Source organism: Telmatherina bonti (genome assembly GCF_933228915.1).
Source record: "Telmatherina bonti genome assembly, chromosome: 8".
NCBI classification, from domain to species: Eukaryota; Metazoa; Chordata; class Actinopteri; order Atheriniformes; family Telmatherinidae; genus Telmatherina; species Telmatherina bonti.
Genome location: NC_136626.1, coordinates 14,614,981 through 14,632,637, shown reverse-complemented (window position 1 = coordinate 14,632,637; position 17,657 = coordinate 14,614,981). Strand labels below are relative to the sequence as shown.

Genomic DNA, 17,657 nt, shown 5'->3' with positions numbered 1-17,657 from the left:
CAAAATTCATAAAGAGGTTGACGAGAAGCTGCTGGATTCACTTGATTTGAATCAGCTGTGTTGGTAGAGGGAAGCAACAAAAACCTGCCAGATACCGGCCCTCGAGGACTGGAGTTTGATGCCCCTGGCATAGAGGAAGCAATAATAGAGAGCAGTGATGGAATACAAATCAATGAATTATGTGCAAATAGCTAAAGAAAATGTATAATTGTAAGATTATAGGTGGATTTTAAACAATTTGGAGAGCATGTACGTTTTTATTTGGTTTGTTGGAAGTGTTGCTGGATGGGCAACAACTGGAGTAAAAGTGCTGTAGCAAAGCACTGGCATAGAAACAAATCTCTTATTGATTAGACTTGATCAACAAACAATTAGTCAATCTGGTGAGCAGACTGAAAGCTGAAAGTGGGGTGTGGACCTATGTGAAGCTTGATAAACGGGGAGTTATTTTGCCTTTTGACAGAAAGCGACCTACGCTGCACTCACTGCCGGGTTCAGGGCGCGTCTCGTGGGAGTTGCGTCTGGCTGGATGGCCTTCATCTGCTGTGCAAGAAGCTCATCCAGCAGCAATGAACCATCCCCGCACAATGAGCTGGAAATAATTTGTTTTAGAGCACAACTGTGCCCTGCTCATATTCTGCCTGAGAAGTGCTTGAGCTGTGTAAGAATTTAAGTACTGGTGTATGACCATCTCTTTTCCTGGGATCAAGTTATGAGTCATGCTGCTGCATTTTTTTTTTTTTTTAACCAGATACAGGCAACGGGAATTATATGACACCCAAATTAAAGAAAGAAATAACCACTTATTTCAATAAAGTTCTAATAAAAGTAAAGATTTATCGCAGGAAAATATACGGATACACTTGCAGTTTTCTAGCTGTTCTTCATGGTGTTGATACCATATACTGTATATAAAGAGATGGATGGAGCCTCTGTGACGTCACCCGTAGGTTTCTGAAGAGCTGAATTGAAGCTCGGTGGGCGGTTCCTACCGTCGCCATGTTGGCAGCGTCATGCGTGTCATCTCACCTGGAAAATACAAATATGGGCAAAGAGCTGGAGCTGAGAGGGCAGTCGTGAGCGTCATGGCTGATGATTGACATCGAGCGAACTCCGAGCTTTCTGTAGCTAAAAGCTAAGCGAGCTAACCCAGAGATAACTGGAGCTAACCAGCTAACGGAGGTAAGCGGGCTAAAGCTAAGTCACGTTGTTAACCGACTTAAAACCGTGGTTGTTCTACGTTATTCTTACTTGAAGCCAGAGATTGGTACCTGTCAATCAAAAGGACACAACCCTAAGTTTGCCGAACTTTGAGATTAAATTACTTTAAAACAGGCGAGTTAAAAAAAAAATTCACTTCCCCCACAGTTGTCATGAAGGTAAACCTGACCTATAAACCGAAAATGGATTTTTGAACCAGGCTGTAAACATGTTTATTTCTGCTGTAAACATGTTTATTTCTGCCGTGAAGTTGGCCTTTTTAACATGGGAGTCTATGGGGATTTGCGCTGTTTTTGGAGCCCCTAGTGGATGAAGGGGCAACTGCAGTTTTATGCACTTCCGCATAGGTTTCACTTTTAACCGCCGGAGGTTGCCGCTTGGTTTATACTGATACATGAAAGCAGATTACTTGTAAAGTTGGGAAAAAAAATGGGTGTCATGGGGTTACTCTCGCTTGCCTCGTCCATCTCTTTCTGAGATTTAAACATTGTTGATAGAATAGATCATTGTATCCTGACATATGTTTATACAGTCCTCCTCCTGCTGTTGATGCACTTGAGTGGTTCCTGTTTACATGAGAACCAGAGATGGATGGAGTGACCATGCATGGGTGATGCGTGTGTCCCTATAAAGAGTAAATGTAACCAGTACAGCTTTTTGGTGGTGATTTTCTTATAATGCTTGGAAGTTGTGTGAGTTAAAAGTTTGTGTCTTACTGACTTTTTGGGGGTTGAACATTTGAGGGTTTTTCTGTGCTAACCAAAAGGAGGGGAAAAAAACAGCTTGTAAAACTGGTCCAGTGTTGGAAAAGGTAAAAACAAGTTTTCCTTAGCAGGTGATTAATTTGGCATGCCCTGATGCCAACAACCACATTTAGAGGCAACATGGGTTTTCGCTGACAGACAAGGATTTTGTTTGCGTCTCTGGCTTGGACTGTAAATGTAATTAGGAAGACATTTTTAAATCCTGTCCTTGGCCACAGAAAAAAAAAGTTACATATTTAGCCAAATGGCAAAGTATTAGGTGTGTCAATGAAGCTTCTAGTGACCTAATAATTACAAGTGCCATGAATTTAATCATTGACACATTTGGCCAAGTCAAACAGTCTTTTCTTGAGACAACATTAAAAGCCAAAGGACTGCTCCCATGGTTTAAAGAAATGAAACACTTGTTGTAAACTATAACTAGCATGTTTGTGAAGCCTGTTTTAGCATGTGCATCATATAAAGGCAGGTATTTCTGTTATTTTAGGACTGGACGTGATAGGATTGGCTGCAGTTAACCTGTTTTTTGTATAAAGAAAAGTCGTCTAATGAGCTACACATGCTATATTTTCATAGAAGCCAACTTTGAAGCACACTGCTCCTCTTGTGTTCTTGTTTTTTCCTAGTTAATAACTCACAATCTCCATTTATATCGAAATAAGTCTTCCCACTTAGCAAGCAGGAAAGAAATGTCTGACGTTATTACTATGAAGCCACTGTTGACTCGTTGACCCCGTGTCATATTTCCATTGACATCCATTAAAAAGCCGTCGGTTCCTGCACAACATCAACACACGTCTGTCTTCTGTCATTATTAATGAAATGAATGTATTTCTTTGTACGCTCTTCTGCAGTGCTGGCTGACAACCTGAAGTCCAACCCAGGCATAAAGTGGCAGTATTTCAGCTCGGAGGAGGGCATCTTCACCGTCTTCCCTGCCCACAAGTTTCACTGCAAAGCAAACTATGAGCATCGCAGCCGGTACGTCAGAACAACATCTCTCTGTTAAAATGAGATTTTTTTTATTTTATTTTATTTTATTTTTTAAACATCCAGCTGTTAGGCAGATGCAAAATAATGAAGTTTGCTACCAAATATACATGTGGCAGACTCCTGAGACAGACTGGCTGAGCTTGAAGCTACAATAAGTTGTTCCTGCCTTCTTCTTCCTCACCCTCACCCACCCCTCTCCCCCCATCCCTGCCAGTTGCTGTGGGGTGGCTCAGAGGACATGCTCATGGCATGCTGCTCTCACACTACCACCACCACACATGCCCTCAGCTGGAATGTGGCTTTGTACCACTAAAGTCCGTTGGAATTTCACGCCTCCAGTGTTGTAGGAATTTTTTTTTCTCTTTTAAACCGCGACTGAAAGACTTCCTTCTCTTGGTTCTTTCCATGCTCTACATTGTCTCTTTTTTGTGTGTGTTTTATGGATTTTTTTTCTTTTTAAAATCTAGTTTCTGTTCAGAGGATCATGGCAAACATCCATGTTAGTTAGCTTGTTTCTGATGTGAATAAGGCTAAAGTGTATGCTTGTGTGGATGTCCGTTCATCCAGCAGACCACCCACACACACTTTATTGTGCTTCAAAACAGACTGACACACACTTCATATGATCATCCTAACTGAATTTAAAATAATATATATTTATTCAGTTATTTTTAGAGTAATCCATGTCATCCTGTCATCAGGAGTGTTTGTTTAGAAAAATGAAGATGTGGTAAGTAAAAGAGTTGGGGCAACAAATATTTCCATCTTGTAAATAAGTCTGGCGTCAGACATCAACAGGCTGACTCCTCAGCTTACTTAAACACATTAGGTGAAAAAAAATATACAGGAATACATTTTAATCCCCAGAAAGTTGATGATAAATCTGTTTGCATTCCTGGATTTGATCTGATAAGACCTTAATTACATTGAATATTATCAAAATATAGTGGTGATTGTGGTTTGTCTAATTTTATTATGATCTTTGAAGCTCGAAAAGTAATTTATTTTTAGTGTGTGATGAAAAAAATGGCAAAACTATACAACTATTGAGCATGCTAGTCATTGAAACCTCCACCAAATCCGCTTTCCTGCTCATGTCTGTATATTTGTGTGTGCATCCTGGCAGGCCTGTGTACGTCTCTGCAGTGCGGCCACAGTCGAAGCACATTGTGGTGATGGTCGACCATGGAGCCTCTGTAACTGACACCCAGCTTCAGATCGCCCGGGACTCAGCTTTGGTCATCCTTAATGCCATAGATGAACACGACAAGGTTTGCGGAAATGATCAACCTCCTTTTTAATTTTTTTTTTTTATCAAGTAGAAAAAGTGTGAACTTTCTTTTATTTCTCCTCATCCTCAGATCTCCATTCTGTCGGTGGCAGAGACGGTTCGCTCCTGCTCTCTAGACCAGTGCTATAAGAGTTTACTGTCTCCAGCCACCAGCGAGACCAAGAGGAAGATGACCACCTTCATCTCCAACATCAAGGCATCCGATGTAGCCACCCAACATGCAGCAGGCTTCCAGAAGGCCTTCCAGCTGCTCCGCAACACCAGCAGCCTCAGCAAACAGAGCACCAGTAAGAAAAGCTGTGTCTTTCTGCTTTGACTGTTTTACCAGATGAGTTCAAGCTTTGCTTCTGCCTTTAACAGAAAATAACACGATGTGTGTGCTTTTATTACTCTGCCTGATATCGCCTGACGTGTCTGATGTCCTCTATTAGCAACGGACATGGTGATCATCTATTTGTCATCTGGCATCACGTCTCGAGAGTCATCCGAGCAGGAGAAGAGAGCCACTCTCAGTGTGGTCAGAGAGGAGAACCGACACCTCAACAACTCTGTCATGATCCTCACTTATGCTCTCATGAATGGTAAGATGCTCATAAATTTGTTTTTTACTTTTTTACTTTGTAGTTGAAAAAATATTGACAAATTCCAGGAGTTATCAAACTTATAAAGAAACGGAGCAGTTATTTTTTTCCTTAACTTTAAAAGGAGGAGAAGCATTTTGCTCACACTCTTGCATATTAAAAATCTTCTCCTGGCCGTACAACCCTGTAGTTCATACCCCTGCCTAAATTTTAATTTTTTTTTTAAACCTACAATAAAAAGTTTTTTTTTCCTTTTTGGCCTATCTGGGAAATGTTTCTGCTCATTTCATATCCCGACAGTAGATATTTTCTGTTCCTTTGTCCATTTTGCTCAAGAGACAACTAACCGCAACAAAAGCCCTCTGAAACCTCAAAGGTTTTTTTTTTCCTCTTTGTCTGTCTGTGTTAATTTGAGGTCTGTATTCTTATTTTTCTCTTTCATTGTCCTTTTCCGTCCATCAGCCTCCTTTAAATCCCACCTCTCTCTGCAACACACATGCACTCTCCTGCTGAGCATGCATTAGTCCACCATTAATACAAATCATTTTTGCATTGGAGAATGGAAATGAGGTACATCTAAGAGAGAGGAGAGTGAGACTTCAAAGGGCGTGCTGCTCACTCGGTGTGTGACTGACAGAGGACCTTGGCTCTTTAAAGAGAGATGATGAAAAGGATGCAGAAATCTCCCGTTCTCGGAGTTTATTAGCATTGCATATTCAAAAAAACATTTGTTTTGTTGCCGATGGTTTTGCACAATGCTGAAAGGCCCGCTGTGGGTGCGGGACTCTTATTCACCGCATCTCCTGCCAAATGTGAAGTGCCGATTGTTCAAGGAGATCAGCAGTCTCTCAGTACTACAACACCAATTTTCATGTGCAAGTGCGTGCGCTTCTGTATCTGTGGCAGGTTTTAGGGGTGGCTTTGTAGTTGCGACAGAGACTCTGTTGAGAATGATGCTTATACCCCAGAATAATTAAGATAATAAGAAGTAAGAAACATGAATTTGACTTTAAGACAAAGAATCCCCTAAAAAATATTGAGAAGCTTTAGATATCACAATATTATAAACAGCTAGCATGTCCTCTCCCTTATGAAAGGAAATTACAAGGTAAGAAAGTAAAGGCATAAGAAAGTAAATCGAAACCTGGAGGTTCAGCAGAATTTCCTCTTTGTGCTTGTTTGACGCTATCGCCCATGGCAATGTGGACTTTACTCTACAGCCCAGCGTAATGATGAAAAGAGCAGAGCCTTGGTATTAAAAAGGAATTCTGCTGTAATCCATTCAGTGATTGGACGCTGGCAGACAGTCTGCCCTGTCCTTCCCAGCGGGCTGAGTGGTGCCAAATGTTCCAGGTGACAGCTGTAGGGAGCTGCCATCTATTTTTCCATCCTTCCTCTAAAAGACCCTATGATGCCTGGAAAGATGAAGTCTGAAGTGTGCATTTGTGTTTGAGCTGTATATTTTCTTTAAACCAATGAGAGATTTATTTATGTCATGATCTCTGAGCTTGACAGATGGCAGCTGGGCTCTGTAGGAGCATGGGCCTGGACGGGTGAAGCTTATGGAGATCATCACAGAGGACCACAAGCCAGGGTCGGCATGCGGATCTCTGCCTCTGCTTTTGCCGCTGAAATATGTTTTTTTGGGAAATTTCATGTGGCAGCGTTTATTATAATCCAATTTAATGCAAGTATTTTGCTGTTGGACCATGTGAAGCGCATGAGGTTAATTATAGTGAAAATAAACTTCTCATCACAAGAGTTGCTTTGAATTGAGTCCTTGTTTGGTGGCAGGGGTGTAATTTCTGTCTCTGAGCTGTTTGAAGTTGTTCTCTTCTTACAGCCAGAGGAAAAAGAGAAAATATTGCCTTTTATAATCAGAATTTGAGTCATGCAGTCTTTAGTGAAGAGCTCTTTACTCCTTTCAGCTCCTTTACAGCCACTCCCTCCTCTTTTCATTTGCACAATTACCCTCTTCAATTGGTCTGTCGGCAAGCCATCAGTTACAGATTTGTTCCCAATGTTCCCCCTTCAATCAAACAGTAGACTTCCTTTTTTTTAAAATTCGTAACTCAGTTTCTGTACCGCTCTTCCCATCTCCTCCCTCAGAGGGAGTTACAGGCTTGAAGGAGCTGGCTTTCCTGAGAGACCTGGCGGAGCAGAATTCGGTGAAGTATGGCGTCGATCGAATGTTTGACCGAGAGCGTTCCTCCGCCGCGTCCTCGGCCGGATCTGCGGGAACGTTCATGATGCCGGTGATGAAAGGCAGCATGATGGTTCTAAACCAGTTGAGCAACCTGGAGACGACGGTGGGGCGCTTTTACATCAACCTGCCCAACCGTATGATCGACCTGGTCCGCTTCAGCCTGCCCTACGCTGACCCGATGGGAGATGGTGAGCATGATCCAGTCAGAGATGGCGTCAAATGACTTTTAGTTTCAGACAGGAACGATTTTTAAATATCTTATTTTTCTTAATCACTAGGATTTATTATGACCGTGAGCCGGCCGTGTTACTTTGGTAACCTGCTTCTGGGTGTCGTTGGAGTGGATGTGAACCTGGCCTACATCCTGGAGGATGTCACTTACTACCAAGACTCCCTAGCATCCTACACCTTCCTCATTGACAACAAAGGTCAGTTACAGAGGCGCGCACAGGTATATTACGACTCTGAGGAGGCTTTCAGTCTGTCTTTAACTGACTTTCTTCCAGATGATACAAAAGATTTTTTGTCCTTTAAAATATTTGGTATTCTTCCAGATAAAAGTGGAAATGCTGTTTATGTTGTTTGTCTCGTCTTCCTCTACAGCCATCATTCCTTGTTAGGATTAATTGCCACCTTATAGTGTAGTACTGGCGTTTGTGTGGCACGTCATTTAGTGGCCATGTCCGGTTCAGGTTTGCTTTGGCCTCGACTGAGCAGGATTCTGACTCAACTGCTCGTGTTTTAAGCAGGAAGAGTTGTGCCGTGCCAGCATGGAGAGGAGTGGCATTGCAGGTTATGCTTTTGCAAGAGTTTTGTGCATGAGGGAGAAAAATAAAGCTGTAAGAGGTAAAGACAAGAAGGACTTAAAAATCTAAAACTGAAAGGAAAGACAGCTCAAGTTCCTGAGGAGCTTTGAGGAGAAAAGGGCTGAAAATGAAGGTAGGAGACTCTGATATAAAACAATGTTTGCTTGATGTGAAGGGACGCGAGGCAAAATGTGTTCGAGGAAAATCGTAAAACCTTTTGATTGTGAATGACTTGGACTCACCTAAAAGGTTGAAATAAATGTTCAGCTTGTCAATCGTTCAGGTGGAAAATGTCTGCAGGTTTGTGTTTTGCTTCTTCGCTGCACCTTTCAATGAGTCTCTTTTTCATTTTACTGTTATAATAAAAATGCCATCAAATTGTAGCTCATTACTGCAGCATGCCTATTAGTCCTGGAGCTCTATAAACACGGACAAATGACTCCCATTAAAGCTATTAGCTGGCGTTAAAATCATCTGCTGCCAATTACTGTTAAAATATGCAACCAAGTGGCAAAAATTAGTACATTTGAAACGTACTGTTGACGTTTTAAGGCTTGTGTGTCAAAGTCTTCTGAAACAGTTTGAAGGTTAGATTAGATGTCCACCATTGTTTCTCTGACTTTCAAATGAAAAAACATGCAACACACAGTAAAGCAAACCGGCGTTGTCACCTGGTATCGGTTCTAAATAGCCGCCATGATTAGTTATTAGTCGACATGTCCTCTGCTAGAAGAGCCCTGCAGATGTTTCAAACATGAATACAGAACCTGATCTTAGCTGATCCTTCTATGTTGTGTGTTGCTTCACTAAAGCTATTGACTATGTACCTTGCTGCAGGTTACACCTTGATGCACCCGTCACTGGCGAGGCCCTACCTCATGACTGAGCCTCCCCTACACACAGATATCATCCACTATGAGAACATTCCAGGATTCCCCGTTGTCCGACAGAACATCCTCAGGTGAGAAAAGATGAGGAGATGTGTTGTAAAACAATTAAAACAAGAAATCCTCCAAGCTGGAATGCACACAAGTTGATTGCTGAGGTTTGTAATTCAAAGTGCATGTCTTGCAGCCTCCCTTTGGGCAGTCAGGTCATAGCTGTGCCAGTTAACTCCTCTCTGTCTTGGCACACCAACCGACTCAGAGACAACAGCAAGGATGCATACAATGTCAGCTATGCCTGGAAACTGGTAAGTGTTTCTATAAACTCTAAAGACATCAAAGAAAGAATTTGCACAAAATGCTTCTTTAAAGAAGTTCTTAACCCGCTATCATCTTGCCTGCATGATTCCACTCTTTGAAAAATAGGTGTTATGTGATACAAAGAAATGATGCAATGGGATTCAATATTCACATTTCACTGCAAGCACACCAGAGTAAGCAGTAGTACAAGTATTTTAACTTCGAAGTAGAGAGAGTTCTCACATAGTTAAACTCCTGAACAGCCTTTGTCGTAGTTTCTGTCATTTATTTCACTTTGCCTCTTTTCTGTCCTTTTAACACTCATTACTGATCATTACTGCACCTCTCTGCAAAAAAAAAGTGTAAAAATTTCTGCTTCCTTTCTTTACATGTCCAGCAAACCTTCCCTACATTAAACTAGTTCTGGGAATAAAAGAAACCACAACCATCAGCTGGTTTTTTCATCCTTGGCCCGGACATGGCGTGTTTTAGGAGCCAATGGCAACAGAACGTGAAACAACACATCTGTCAGAGCCTTTTTTTTTCTGCTTTTAGATGTTTTGGCAGAAGAACAGAAATCACATTTAATTAGGACATTTTACTTGAACCTCTTTTTGACATTTAGACTTTTTTTTCCCAGACACTTGAGTTCAAACATGTCACCTTTGGTGTAAATTTGGCATATTTTTCTTTCTTTCCTTCCTTCCTTCCATCCTTCGCTCTTCTATACTTCTATAGTACAAATACTGTCCAGTTTATTTTGGTGCTTTTGAAATGGGAACACACATTTACTTGACAAACACGAGTTCAGGATTTATTCTTGAGTCACTGGAGTTTTCTGGATCTGTCTGAAAACTGTGACCCCAGCTCTTCCGTTTTGCATCCTCTGCATGTTTTTGACATTGGAGTGGGGTAACCCTGGTCCTCCAAGACCACTGTCCTGCTGGACATCCTGGACCATCCATTAATTTTCACCCATTGGCAGAACTCTACTTACCCATTAAGACTTGTTGACTCACATGATCGCACTGTCCTAAAACACACCCCGCTTTATCATCCACTTTATTTTCAACAAAATCATGCACTCACATGAGTTACCATATCATATCAAGAACTGGTCCTTGATATGATAGCATCACACAGTTGCTGCGGATTTGTCTGCTGTATATCCATGATGACTACAGTGGTATCGTTGTCATGTTCAAGAAACCTGTTCGAGATTATTTGAACTTTGTGGAAGTTTCCATCCGAAGATGGTGCACTGTGGTCCTGAAGGGATGGATATGGTCAGCAACAATACTCCAGTAGACTATGGTGGTTAAACCATGCTCAGGTGGTACTAAAGGGGCCAAAGTGTGCCAAGAAAACACTCAATTCAATTCAACTTTATTTGTATAGCGCCACTTCACAACAATGTTGTCACAGGGGACTTTACATACACGAATCAACATACACGTCATTTTGAGCATATTTGTACATATCCTATAATAGAAACGAACTGATTACATCGAGTCATGCCTTCGATCCAATCCCCCATCCTGAGCATGCACGCGGCAACAGTGGGACGGAAAAAAGCTCCCCTTTAACAGGAAGAAAACCTCCGGCAGAACCCGGCTCATGGAGTCGCAGCCATCTGCCTCGACTGGTTGGGGTGGAGACAACAGGAAAGACAGATCAACATGTACAACTGCACTTAATCAGGAAGACCTGCGGAAAAAAGGACCACCATGATACCATCAGCATCCTGAAACATTGCTATGAGGAGGGATGGAGTCATGGTTTTATATTGTACACACCGAGTTCTGATCCAACCCATCCGATTGTGGCAGCTGAAATAAGAACTGTCCAGTTTTAGTGAGTCTGTGTGAACTGTAGCCTCAGTTTCCTTCTTATCTGAGAGGAGTGGCACCTAGTGACATCTCCTGCTGCTCTATTCTGCTTCAATGTCAGACGTGCTGTACATTCAGAGATTGTGATTTGTGTGTCTTGGTTTCAATCAGTGGTTTGAGTTACTGTTGCTTTTCATCATATTCAGCCAGTCTGCCCATTCGTCTCTGACATCAACGATGTGTTGTTTCCCCCAATAACTGCTGCTCACTGGATATTCTCTCTTTGTTTGTTTGTACAAATCTCAGTCGGTCATCAGTTCTGAAATACTTAATTCCTTCTTCTTTACCATGGTGACGATCATTTTGGACCTCAGAAAGTTGTCTAAATGCATCGAGTTGCTGCCATGTGATTGGCTGATTTTTTTTTTTTTTTTTAAATTAAACTGACCAGTAAGTGCAGTTAATATAATAAACATAATATTATCTTTGGGAATAGTTTAAGCCAGCTAAAAACAAACAAACAAGCAAAAAAAACTATATGAATTCAATAAACCAGGATTTACTGGTGGAATGCATGAAGTAATAAATATCGCCCCCTGTTGGCCATTAGAAAGAGTGCAGATTTAATCAAACGGCACCTACCAGCTACATGAACCTAAAGCTGCACATTTATCCCTGTTAACAAATAAATAAACACAAGTCAATTCCAGTCATTTGGAAGTTAACAGAGGTTTAACTTGTCAAATGGTTTCAATGTTCCTAGTTTCTGCAGAGACTGAAAACTTAAAGCTGGTGGACAGACAAACGTTTTCATGGTTTTGTAAGGCTTTTTTGACCCAAGTCTTCATTCATGGTTGAAAATAGCATTTAATGAATTCACCTTTTTCATCCTTTATAAATTCTGTTTGAAAGCCACAGCTTTTATTCTAAAATGAAATTATATGTTGGGGAGCCTGACCATTTGATTCTTCTCAAGGGAAGCACAGAGCTGAGAGCCTCTGAGAGGTTCGGGTCCTTTAATTAAATTTGATGACAATAACAAGATTCATATCAAATTTATATTCATTCCTGTCTTCTCCTTTTTGTCCTCTAGGTCCAGGACACGTCATTCATTTTGTGCATTGTGTACGTGCAACCAGAGATCCCAGTGAAGCAGCTGAAAAATCTGAACACAGCTCCCAGTTCCAAGCTGCTCTACCATCGCTTGGATCTGCTGGGTCAGCCCAGCTCCTGTCTGCACTTCAAGCAACTCGCCACTGTTGGTGAGAAAAAGCAACCAACGGGGGTTACTACATGATGCAAACCTAGTCCAAAAAACTTTTGCTTTCAGGGTCTCTGCCTCTGAGTCTCTTTTCTGCCTGTTTCCCAGAATCTCCCACAGTGATGCTGGCAGCTGGGAGCTTCTCCTCTCCCTATGAGCACCTCAGTCAGCCAGAAACAAAGCGGATGGTGGAGCACTACACTGCCTACCTGAGTGATAACACTAGGCTCATAGCCAACCCGGGCCTCAAGGTACACAAGAACAAAAGTCTTTCAGCACACACAAAGTAGCCCACAGCAAGGACCAACCTGAGGGCACACACACACTCTCAAACCCAAAGGGTTAATCCTGTTTACTTTTCCAACACATGCCACATACCACATTTTGGGCTGAGGTTAAAGACACGTTCACTTTTTCCTCTTTTAGACACAGTGAATACATCTTACTTTCATATAACAGGTTGTTGGAAAGATTGTTTTGTTTTTTGTTTTTTTTTTAGTTTTTTTTTTTTTAGCTCTAATTTCTGACCAGTATGTCCAGGTCTTCAGGCTTCAGCTGCTGCAGCTGAAACTCCAAAAAGTGAAAGGATGTTCTGCATCTTTAAGAAAGGGACAAATCTCCATGTGGGTTTTGGCACTCTGTGTGCATTCTTGTCCTGGGGGGGGGGGGGGGGGGGGGTGTTAGAGTTTGAAAACCCCAGTCCCAGCCCAGATTCCCAGGCTAGTCTTAAAGACCCCCTCCAGTGACCTCATCACCTCTTTCAAACTTTGGAGGCTTGTATGAGAATGGCTGGAGGACATGATTTTTCAGGGCTTTAAGAGCTAATCGAGCCCTAATTCCAGTTTTCTTTCAGCTCGGCTGTTTGGGATTTTCATCAAACTCTTGTTCCCTGTTTAAAAAAAAAAGAAAAGAAAAAAAAAGATGGATTCGCTCATTCGTCTGAAGACGTGAACTTGCCAAAAGTTTTTGCCAGCTTACATTCAATCCAACAGCAAACGCAACTTTTTCAGGCTTTCTCACCCCGCTCGATGGTTTCACTTGTTTCTATTTCTGCTTCTTTCCACACTTCCCCTCATCCCTCCATCTTGTCCTCGCCACAGTCCTCTGTCAGGAACGAAGTTATGGCGACCAGTCACGTCACGGATGAGTGGATGACACTAATGGAAATGTGTAGCCTCAACTGCTACATTGTGCGGCGTTACATAGCAACGCCCAGCGGGGTGCTCCGGATTTACCCAGGATCATTGATGGACAAAGCATTCGACCCGACCCGCAGACAATGGTGAGGCTTTCTTCGGAGGGTGTGAGGAGTAGTGAAGATGAGAGTGCAGGTGTGTGTGTGTGTGTGTGTGTGTGTGTGTGTGTGTGTGTGTGTGTGTGTGTGTGTGTGTGTGTGCGCACAACTGTGTGTTTGAGAGGAGTTAAAAAATAAACTTTTGGATGGTTTTTGAATGATAGGAGTTTGAAGCAATAAGGATAATCCTTTACCTATTTCTGAACAGCTTAGAGTTTTCAAATGAAAATGCGATTAGTTTTTATTTAGACATTTATTTAAAACAACATTACTTAAAGTTTAAAATAGAAGTTTTTTCAGTTTCAGCCTTCTATAACAAAAAAATAGCATCTTTAAGCCTACAACAAAGATTTGGAGGAAATTTTAGAATATTTCTGCAAGTCTTGTACTGAATTCTGTTCCTCTTTGGGATTTTCTTTTTAAAAAAAGTTTCTTGGTTGTAATCAGGATAGACTGTGGTACATTTTAGTTCATTTTAGGAACTAGGTTCAACTGAGGTTAAAACAAAATAAACCACATTCATTGAGAAATTACCTTTGACATTACATAAGCTCATTATTTACAGTGTAAATTGGGTCAGGTGTGAATTGAAATGACTGGAATTAAATGCAGAGCGTTGTTGCTCTGTTAGGTTTGGAAAACATGAATCCTAAACATGGATAAAAATCCTGGTCTTGGCAAACAGTGTTTTCAGGTTTAATGTGAAGTGGTAAATGTGTTAAATGGTCTCAGCTTCATCAAGCCATTGTCTAACTGTGTGTGTAGGTACCAGCATGCTGTAGCTAACCCTGGTCTCATCACCTTCACGGGGCCATACCTGGATGTTGGCGGGGCCGGCTACGTTGTCACCATCAGTCACACTATTCATGCCTCCAGGTAAACAGATCGGGTACATACTTACCTAAATGGATGAAGAAGTTTTGTCAAACCAGATTGAAAATCTTTATTTATTTATTTATTTTTTGCTCCAAGTGTCCTTCTTAGAAAAGAAGTAACCTTCAAACTTCAGAAAGCATTTAATGACGGCCTTTTGTAGATACTGTTGTGAGCCAGGATGTCGATAGAAAACATCTCAACATGTCGTCCAGTACATTTACCAATACTACTTCAGTACTGTTTAATCAACGATGTAATGTCCTCCCATCAAATGATCTGCTCGGCCACAGTCATCTCCATCTCCAAGGCCAACTCCTGGGGTTGAGATAGTAGAAGCCCCAGATGACAGATGGAGATGCCGTTTGGTCAGTGGCCAGTGAGATGATTGAGACATTTCTTCTCCAGTATTGGGCTGAGATCAAAATATTTGTTTCTTGCTCGGTGAGCTTAAAATGCAACTCACCGCAGTGTCCGCTGCACTGCTTACAGCTGTACAATGCAAACTGTTTACCAGAGTTTGCACAAGAATTCTGTGTATACACAAACAACAGTGTCGGTGTGTGTGATAAGTCGAGATTTTTTTTCTTCATCGCCTCAGTGAGCATAACAAACAGTCTGTAATGAATACAGATTTCAAAAGACCCTGCAGACTAATGTTTGGGCTGTGTTTTTTGGCATTTTATTCTTTTTTTTCTGCTCTGTTTCAACGTTTATGTTTTTTGTTTCTGAAGGTTCTGTGTACAAGTCGGATTATTTATGGGATAACTTCGCAATGTGACTGATTTCAAACAGGTCAACCGAGAAGATTTGCAATTTCTCAGCTTTTTAATCTTCATGCGATTCCTCTTTCTGTCTGTAGCTCTCAGATGGCCCCTGGTTATGCAGTTGCAGTAATGGGTATAGACTTCACACTTCGCTACTTTTATAAGGTCTTACTGGACCTGCTACCCATCTGCAACCAGGACAAAGGCAACAAGATCAGGTAGGAAGATGATTGAAGGAATTCTTAATAATTTGGTTTTGCTTATTATTCCAGATAAGTGCTCCCACTTCCTTTTCATTCTCTTTATTTTTTCCATTTCCTCCTTAATGTCTATGCAAGAGCTACAGTTTCTAAGAGACTTAGGAGAAGGGGAAAAAATGTTGGCAGAAGACATAAGCTGATTATCATGACTCTCCTGCTGGAGATGTTTTCTTGTTACTGAGTCACAACCTCTTTTTTTAATCAGTCCCCACCTTTTTATATCTGTCTGTTGACATCCTTAATGCTCTCTCTGTTGTTTTCAAGAGCCATATAAAACTGAATTAGCTGCAAGGAGTGTTGAGACTGAAAGAAGCCGTTTTTGCCAAAATACTGAAGGCGCAGTGGGATGTAGAATTATCTCAATACTACATGATATATCCAGAGATGAAGCTGATTGAAGTACTGGGTGTAAGAAAAAAAAAAGGGATCTATGACATCTGATCTGATCTTCATCTAAGGTTTACACTTCCTATTTGTTTAAAACTCAGGTGCTTCATAATGGAGGACCGCGGTTACCTGGTTGCTCATCCCACTCTAATTGACCCTAAAGGTCATGCCCCTGCAGAGCAGCAGCACATCACACACAAGGTAAAACATGCAGTGAGAAATAAACATTACATTCTCAGCTGCATATCTGTACCAAAGAGACTTTAAAGCGGGAATGAAATATATACACACACACACACACACACACATATATATATATATATATATATATATATATATATATATATATATATATATATATATATATATATATATATATATATATATATATGTATATATATATATATATATATATCTTCTGCCTCCTCTGTTAACTCTTATTTTAGGTTTTGAAAATAATCACCATTGTTTTTTTTGTTTTTTTTATTTGTTCTTGGAAGGAGCCACTCGTGGCCAACGACATCCTCAACCACCCTAACTTTGTCAAGAAAAACCTTTGTAACAGCTTCAGTGACCGCACGGTGCAGCGCTTCTACAAGTTCAACACCAGCATATTGGTATGCTAGAAAAACATGGGAGTACTGTATGTTGAAAAGCCTTGTTCAGATTGCTATAGCTGTGCAAGATCATCATTTTATAGTATAACACTGCCACCTTGTGGCGATGGGTGGTCTTGCACCTTGAGTGTTTTGCCTTTTTAAAGATTTTCCAATATGCTGTTGTCTGCCTTTACATTGTTATTTGGAATCTAAATAATATGGATTATGTGTGGCTTCAAATGATCTTCCTAATGATCATCTCCCTTTCAGGGAGACCTTACCAATCTGGTCCATGGCAGCCACTGTTCCAAGTACCGCCTGACCAGAATCCCTGGCACCAATGCATTTGCTGGTATTGTCAATGAGACATGCGACTCGCTGGCATTTTGTGCCTGCAGCACGGTGGACCGGCTCTGTCTGAACTGCCACAGGTTGTTATTAAAACTGCACATTCAAGAGGCATTTAGCATTTGAGACAATAAAAACATGGTTATCTTTACTGAAAATTCAGAAAAGGATACATTTTTCACAGGCCAAAGCTTTAAAAATTGATTAAGCTGTAGCTTGTTTATAAGTTAATAACACAACAGAGCTTCTGTAGATGTTTTAAACTGCACGTTCATTCAAATTCTTGCTAGATAACTAGTAAAATAGCTATTATTTATGTGGCTGATTGCAATTTCTACATTGTCCAGGGCCCGAAAAATGTCTTTTTAATGGAGAAGTTAGGTCTAGTATGACTGCACAAACTACAATCAGTGTTTTTCTCTGACTTATCTATTTTCTTTTTGGCATTTTTGTGTTGTTCAGAATGGAGCAGAACGAGTGTGAATGCCCATGCGAGTGCCCTCTGGAAGTCAATGAGTGCACAGGGAACCTCACCAATGCTGAGAACAGGTTAGTGTCGCTACTCCTTCATACTATAAGTGCATTAGCACCTTTCAATGAAGGCAGCAAATGTTTAAATCAAGATTGTGTCTTCTGGGTAATCAAACAATTTGCAGCTTGAAATCTGAATTGATCTGCAGGTTTTTTTTTAATATTAAATGAGAGGTTTGTAATTTGTTGGTTCTTTAACAACCTGAGTTCTTTTAGATGCCATTCTAATTCTATCTGTCTTTATTCAGTTCAGTATCAAGCATGAAAATATTCCTAAGTGCTGTTTTACTGTTAGCTGTCATACTCCACTTGTCAGGATTTGAGTTGTGTGTGGGTGTGTGTATGTGTGTGTCTCTTCAAACAATTCTACAAAAAAAAAAATGCTTCCTGTGTGTATCTTTGGGGGAGTTTCTTTATTCTTTTTTTTTCTCTAGCTCACTACCTATGCGAAGTCTTTTCCAA

The 17,657-nt window shown here is 40.9% G+C and overlaps 1 protein-coding gene across 1 annotated transcript in view; it reads left to right on the top strand.

Annotated features, from left to right (window-relative positions):
• cachd1 (cache domain containing 1) overlaps positions 1 to 17,657 on the top strand; it is a gene marked incomplete at its 5' end in the record, with an annotated part of 86,791 nt that overhangs the window by 58,040 nt on the left and 11,094 nt on the right. Inside the window, 17 exons of the mRNA XM_079245309.1 lie at positions 2,840 to 2,966; positions 4,105 to 4,249; positions 4,340 to 4,556; positions 4,701 to 4,850; positions 6,960 to 7,244; positions 7,335 to 7,484; positions 8,700 to 8,823; positions 8,937 to 9,054; positions 11,969 to 12,137; positions 12,245 to 12,387; positions 13,237 to 13,418; positions 14,196 to 14,306; positions 15,166 to 15,288; positions 15,819 to 15,918; positions 16,218 to 16,334; positions 16,587 to 16,747; positions 17,127 to 17,213. Of these exons, the coding sequence (XP_079101435.1) occupies positions 2,840 to 2,966; positions 4,105 to 4,249; positions 4,340 to 4,556; positions 4,701 to 4,850; positions 6,960 to 7,244; positions 7,335 to 7,484; positions 8,700 to 8,823; positions 8,937 to 9,054; positions 11,969 to 12,137; positions 12,245 to 12,387; positions 13,237 to 13,418; positions 14,196 to 14,306; positions 15,166 to 15,288; positions 15,819 to 15,918; positions 16,218 to 16,334; positions 16,587 to 16,747; positions 17,127 to 17,213 (2,509 nt within the window). The remainder of the gene's footprint in view (positions 1 to 2,839; positions 2,967 to 4,104; positions 4,250 to 4,339; positions 4,557 to 4,700; positions 4,851 to 6,959; positions 7,245 to 7,334; positions 7,485 to 8,699; positions 8,824 to 8,936; positions 9,055 to 11,968; positions 12,138 to 12,244; positions 12,388 to 13,236; positions 13,419 to 14,195; positions 14,307 to 15,165; positions 15,289 to 15,818; positions 15,919 to 16,217; positions 16,335 to 16,586; positions 16,748 to 17,126; positions 17,214 to 17,657) is intronic.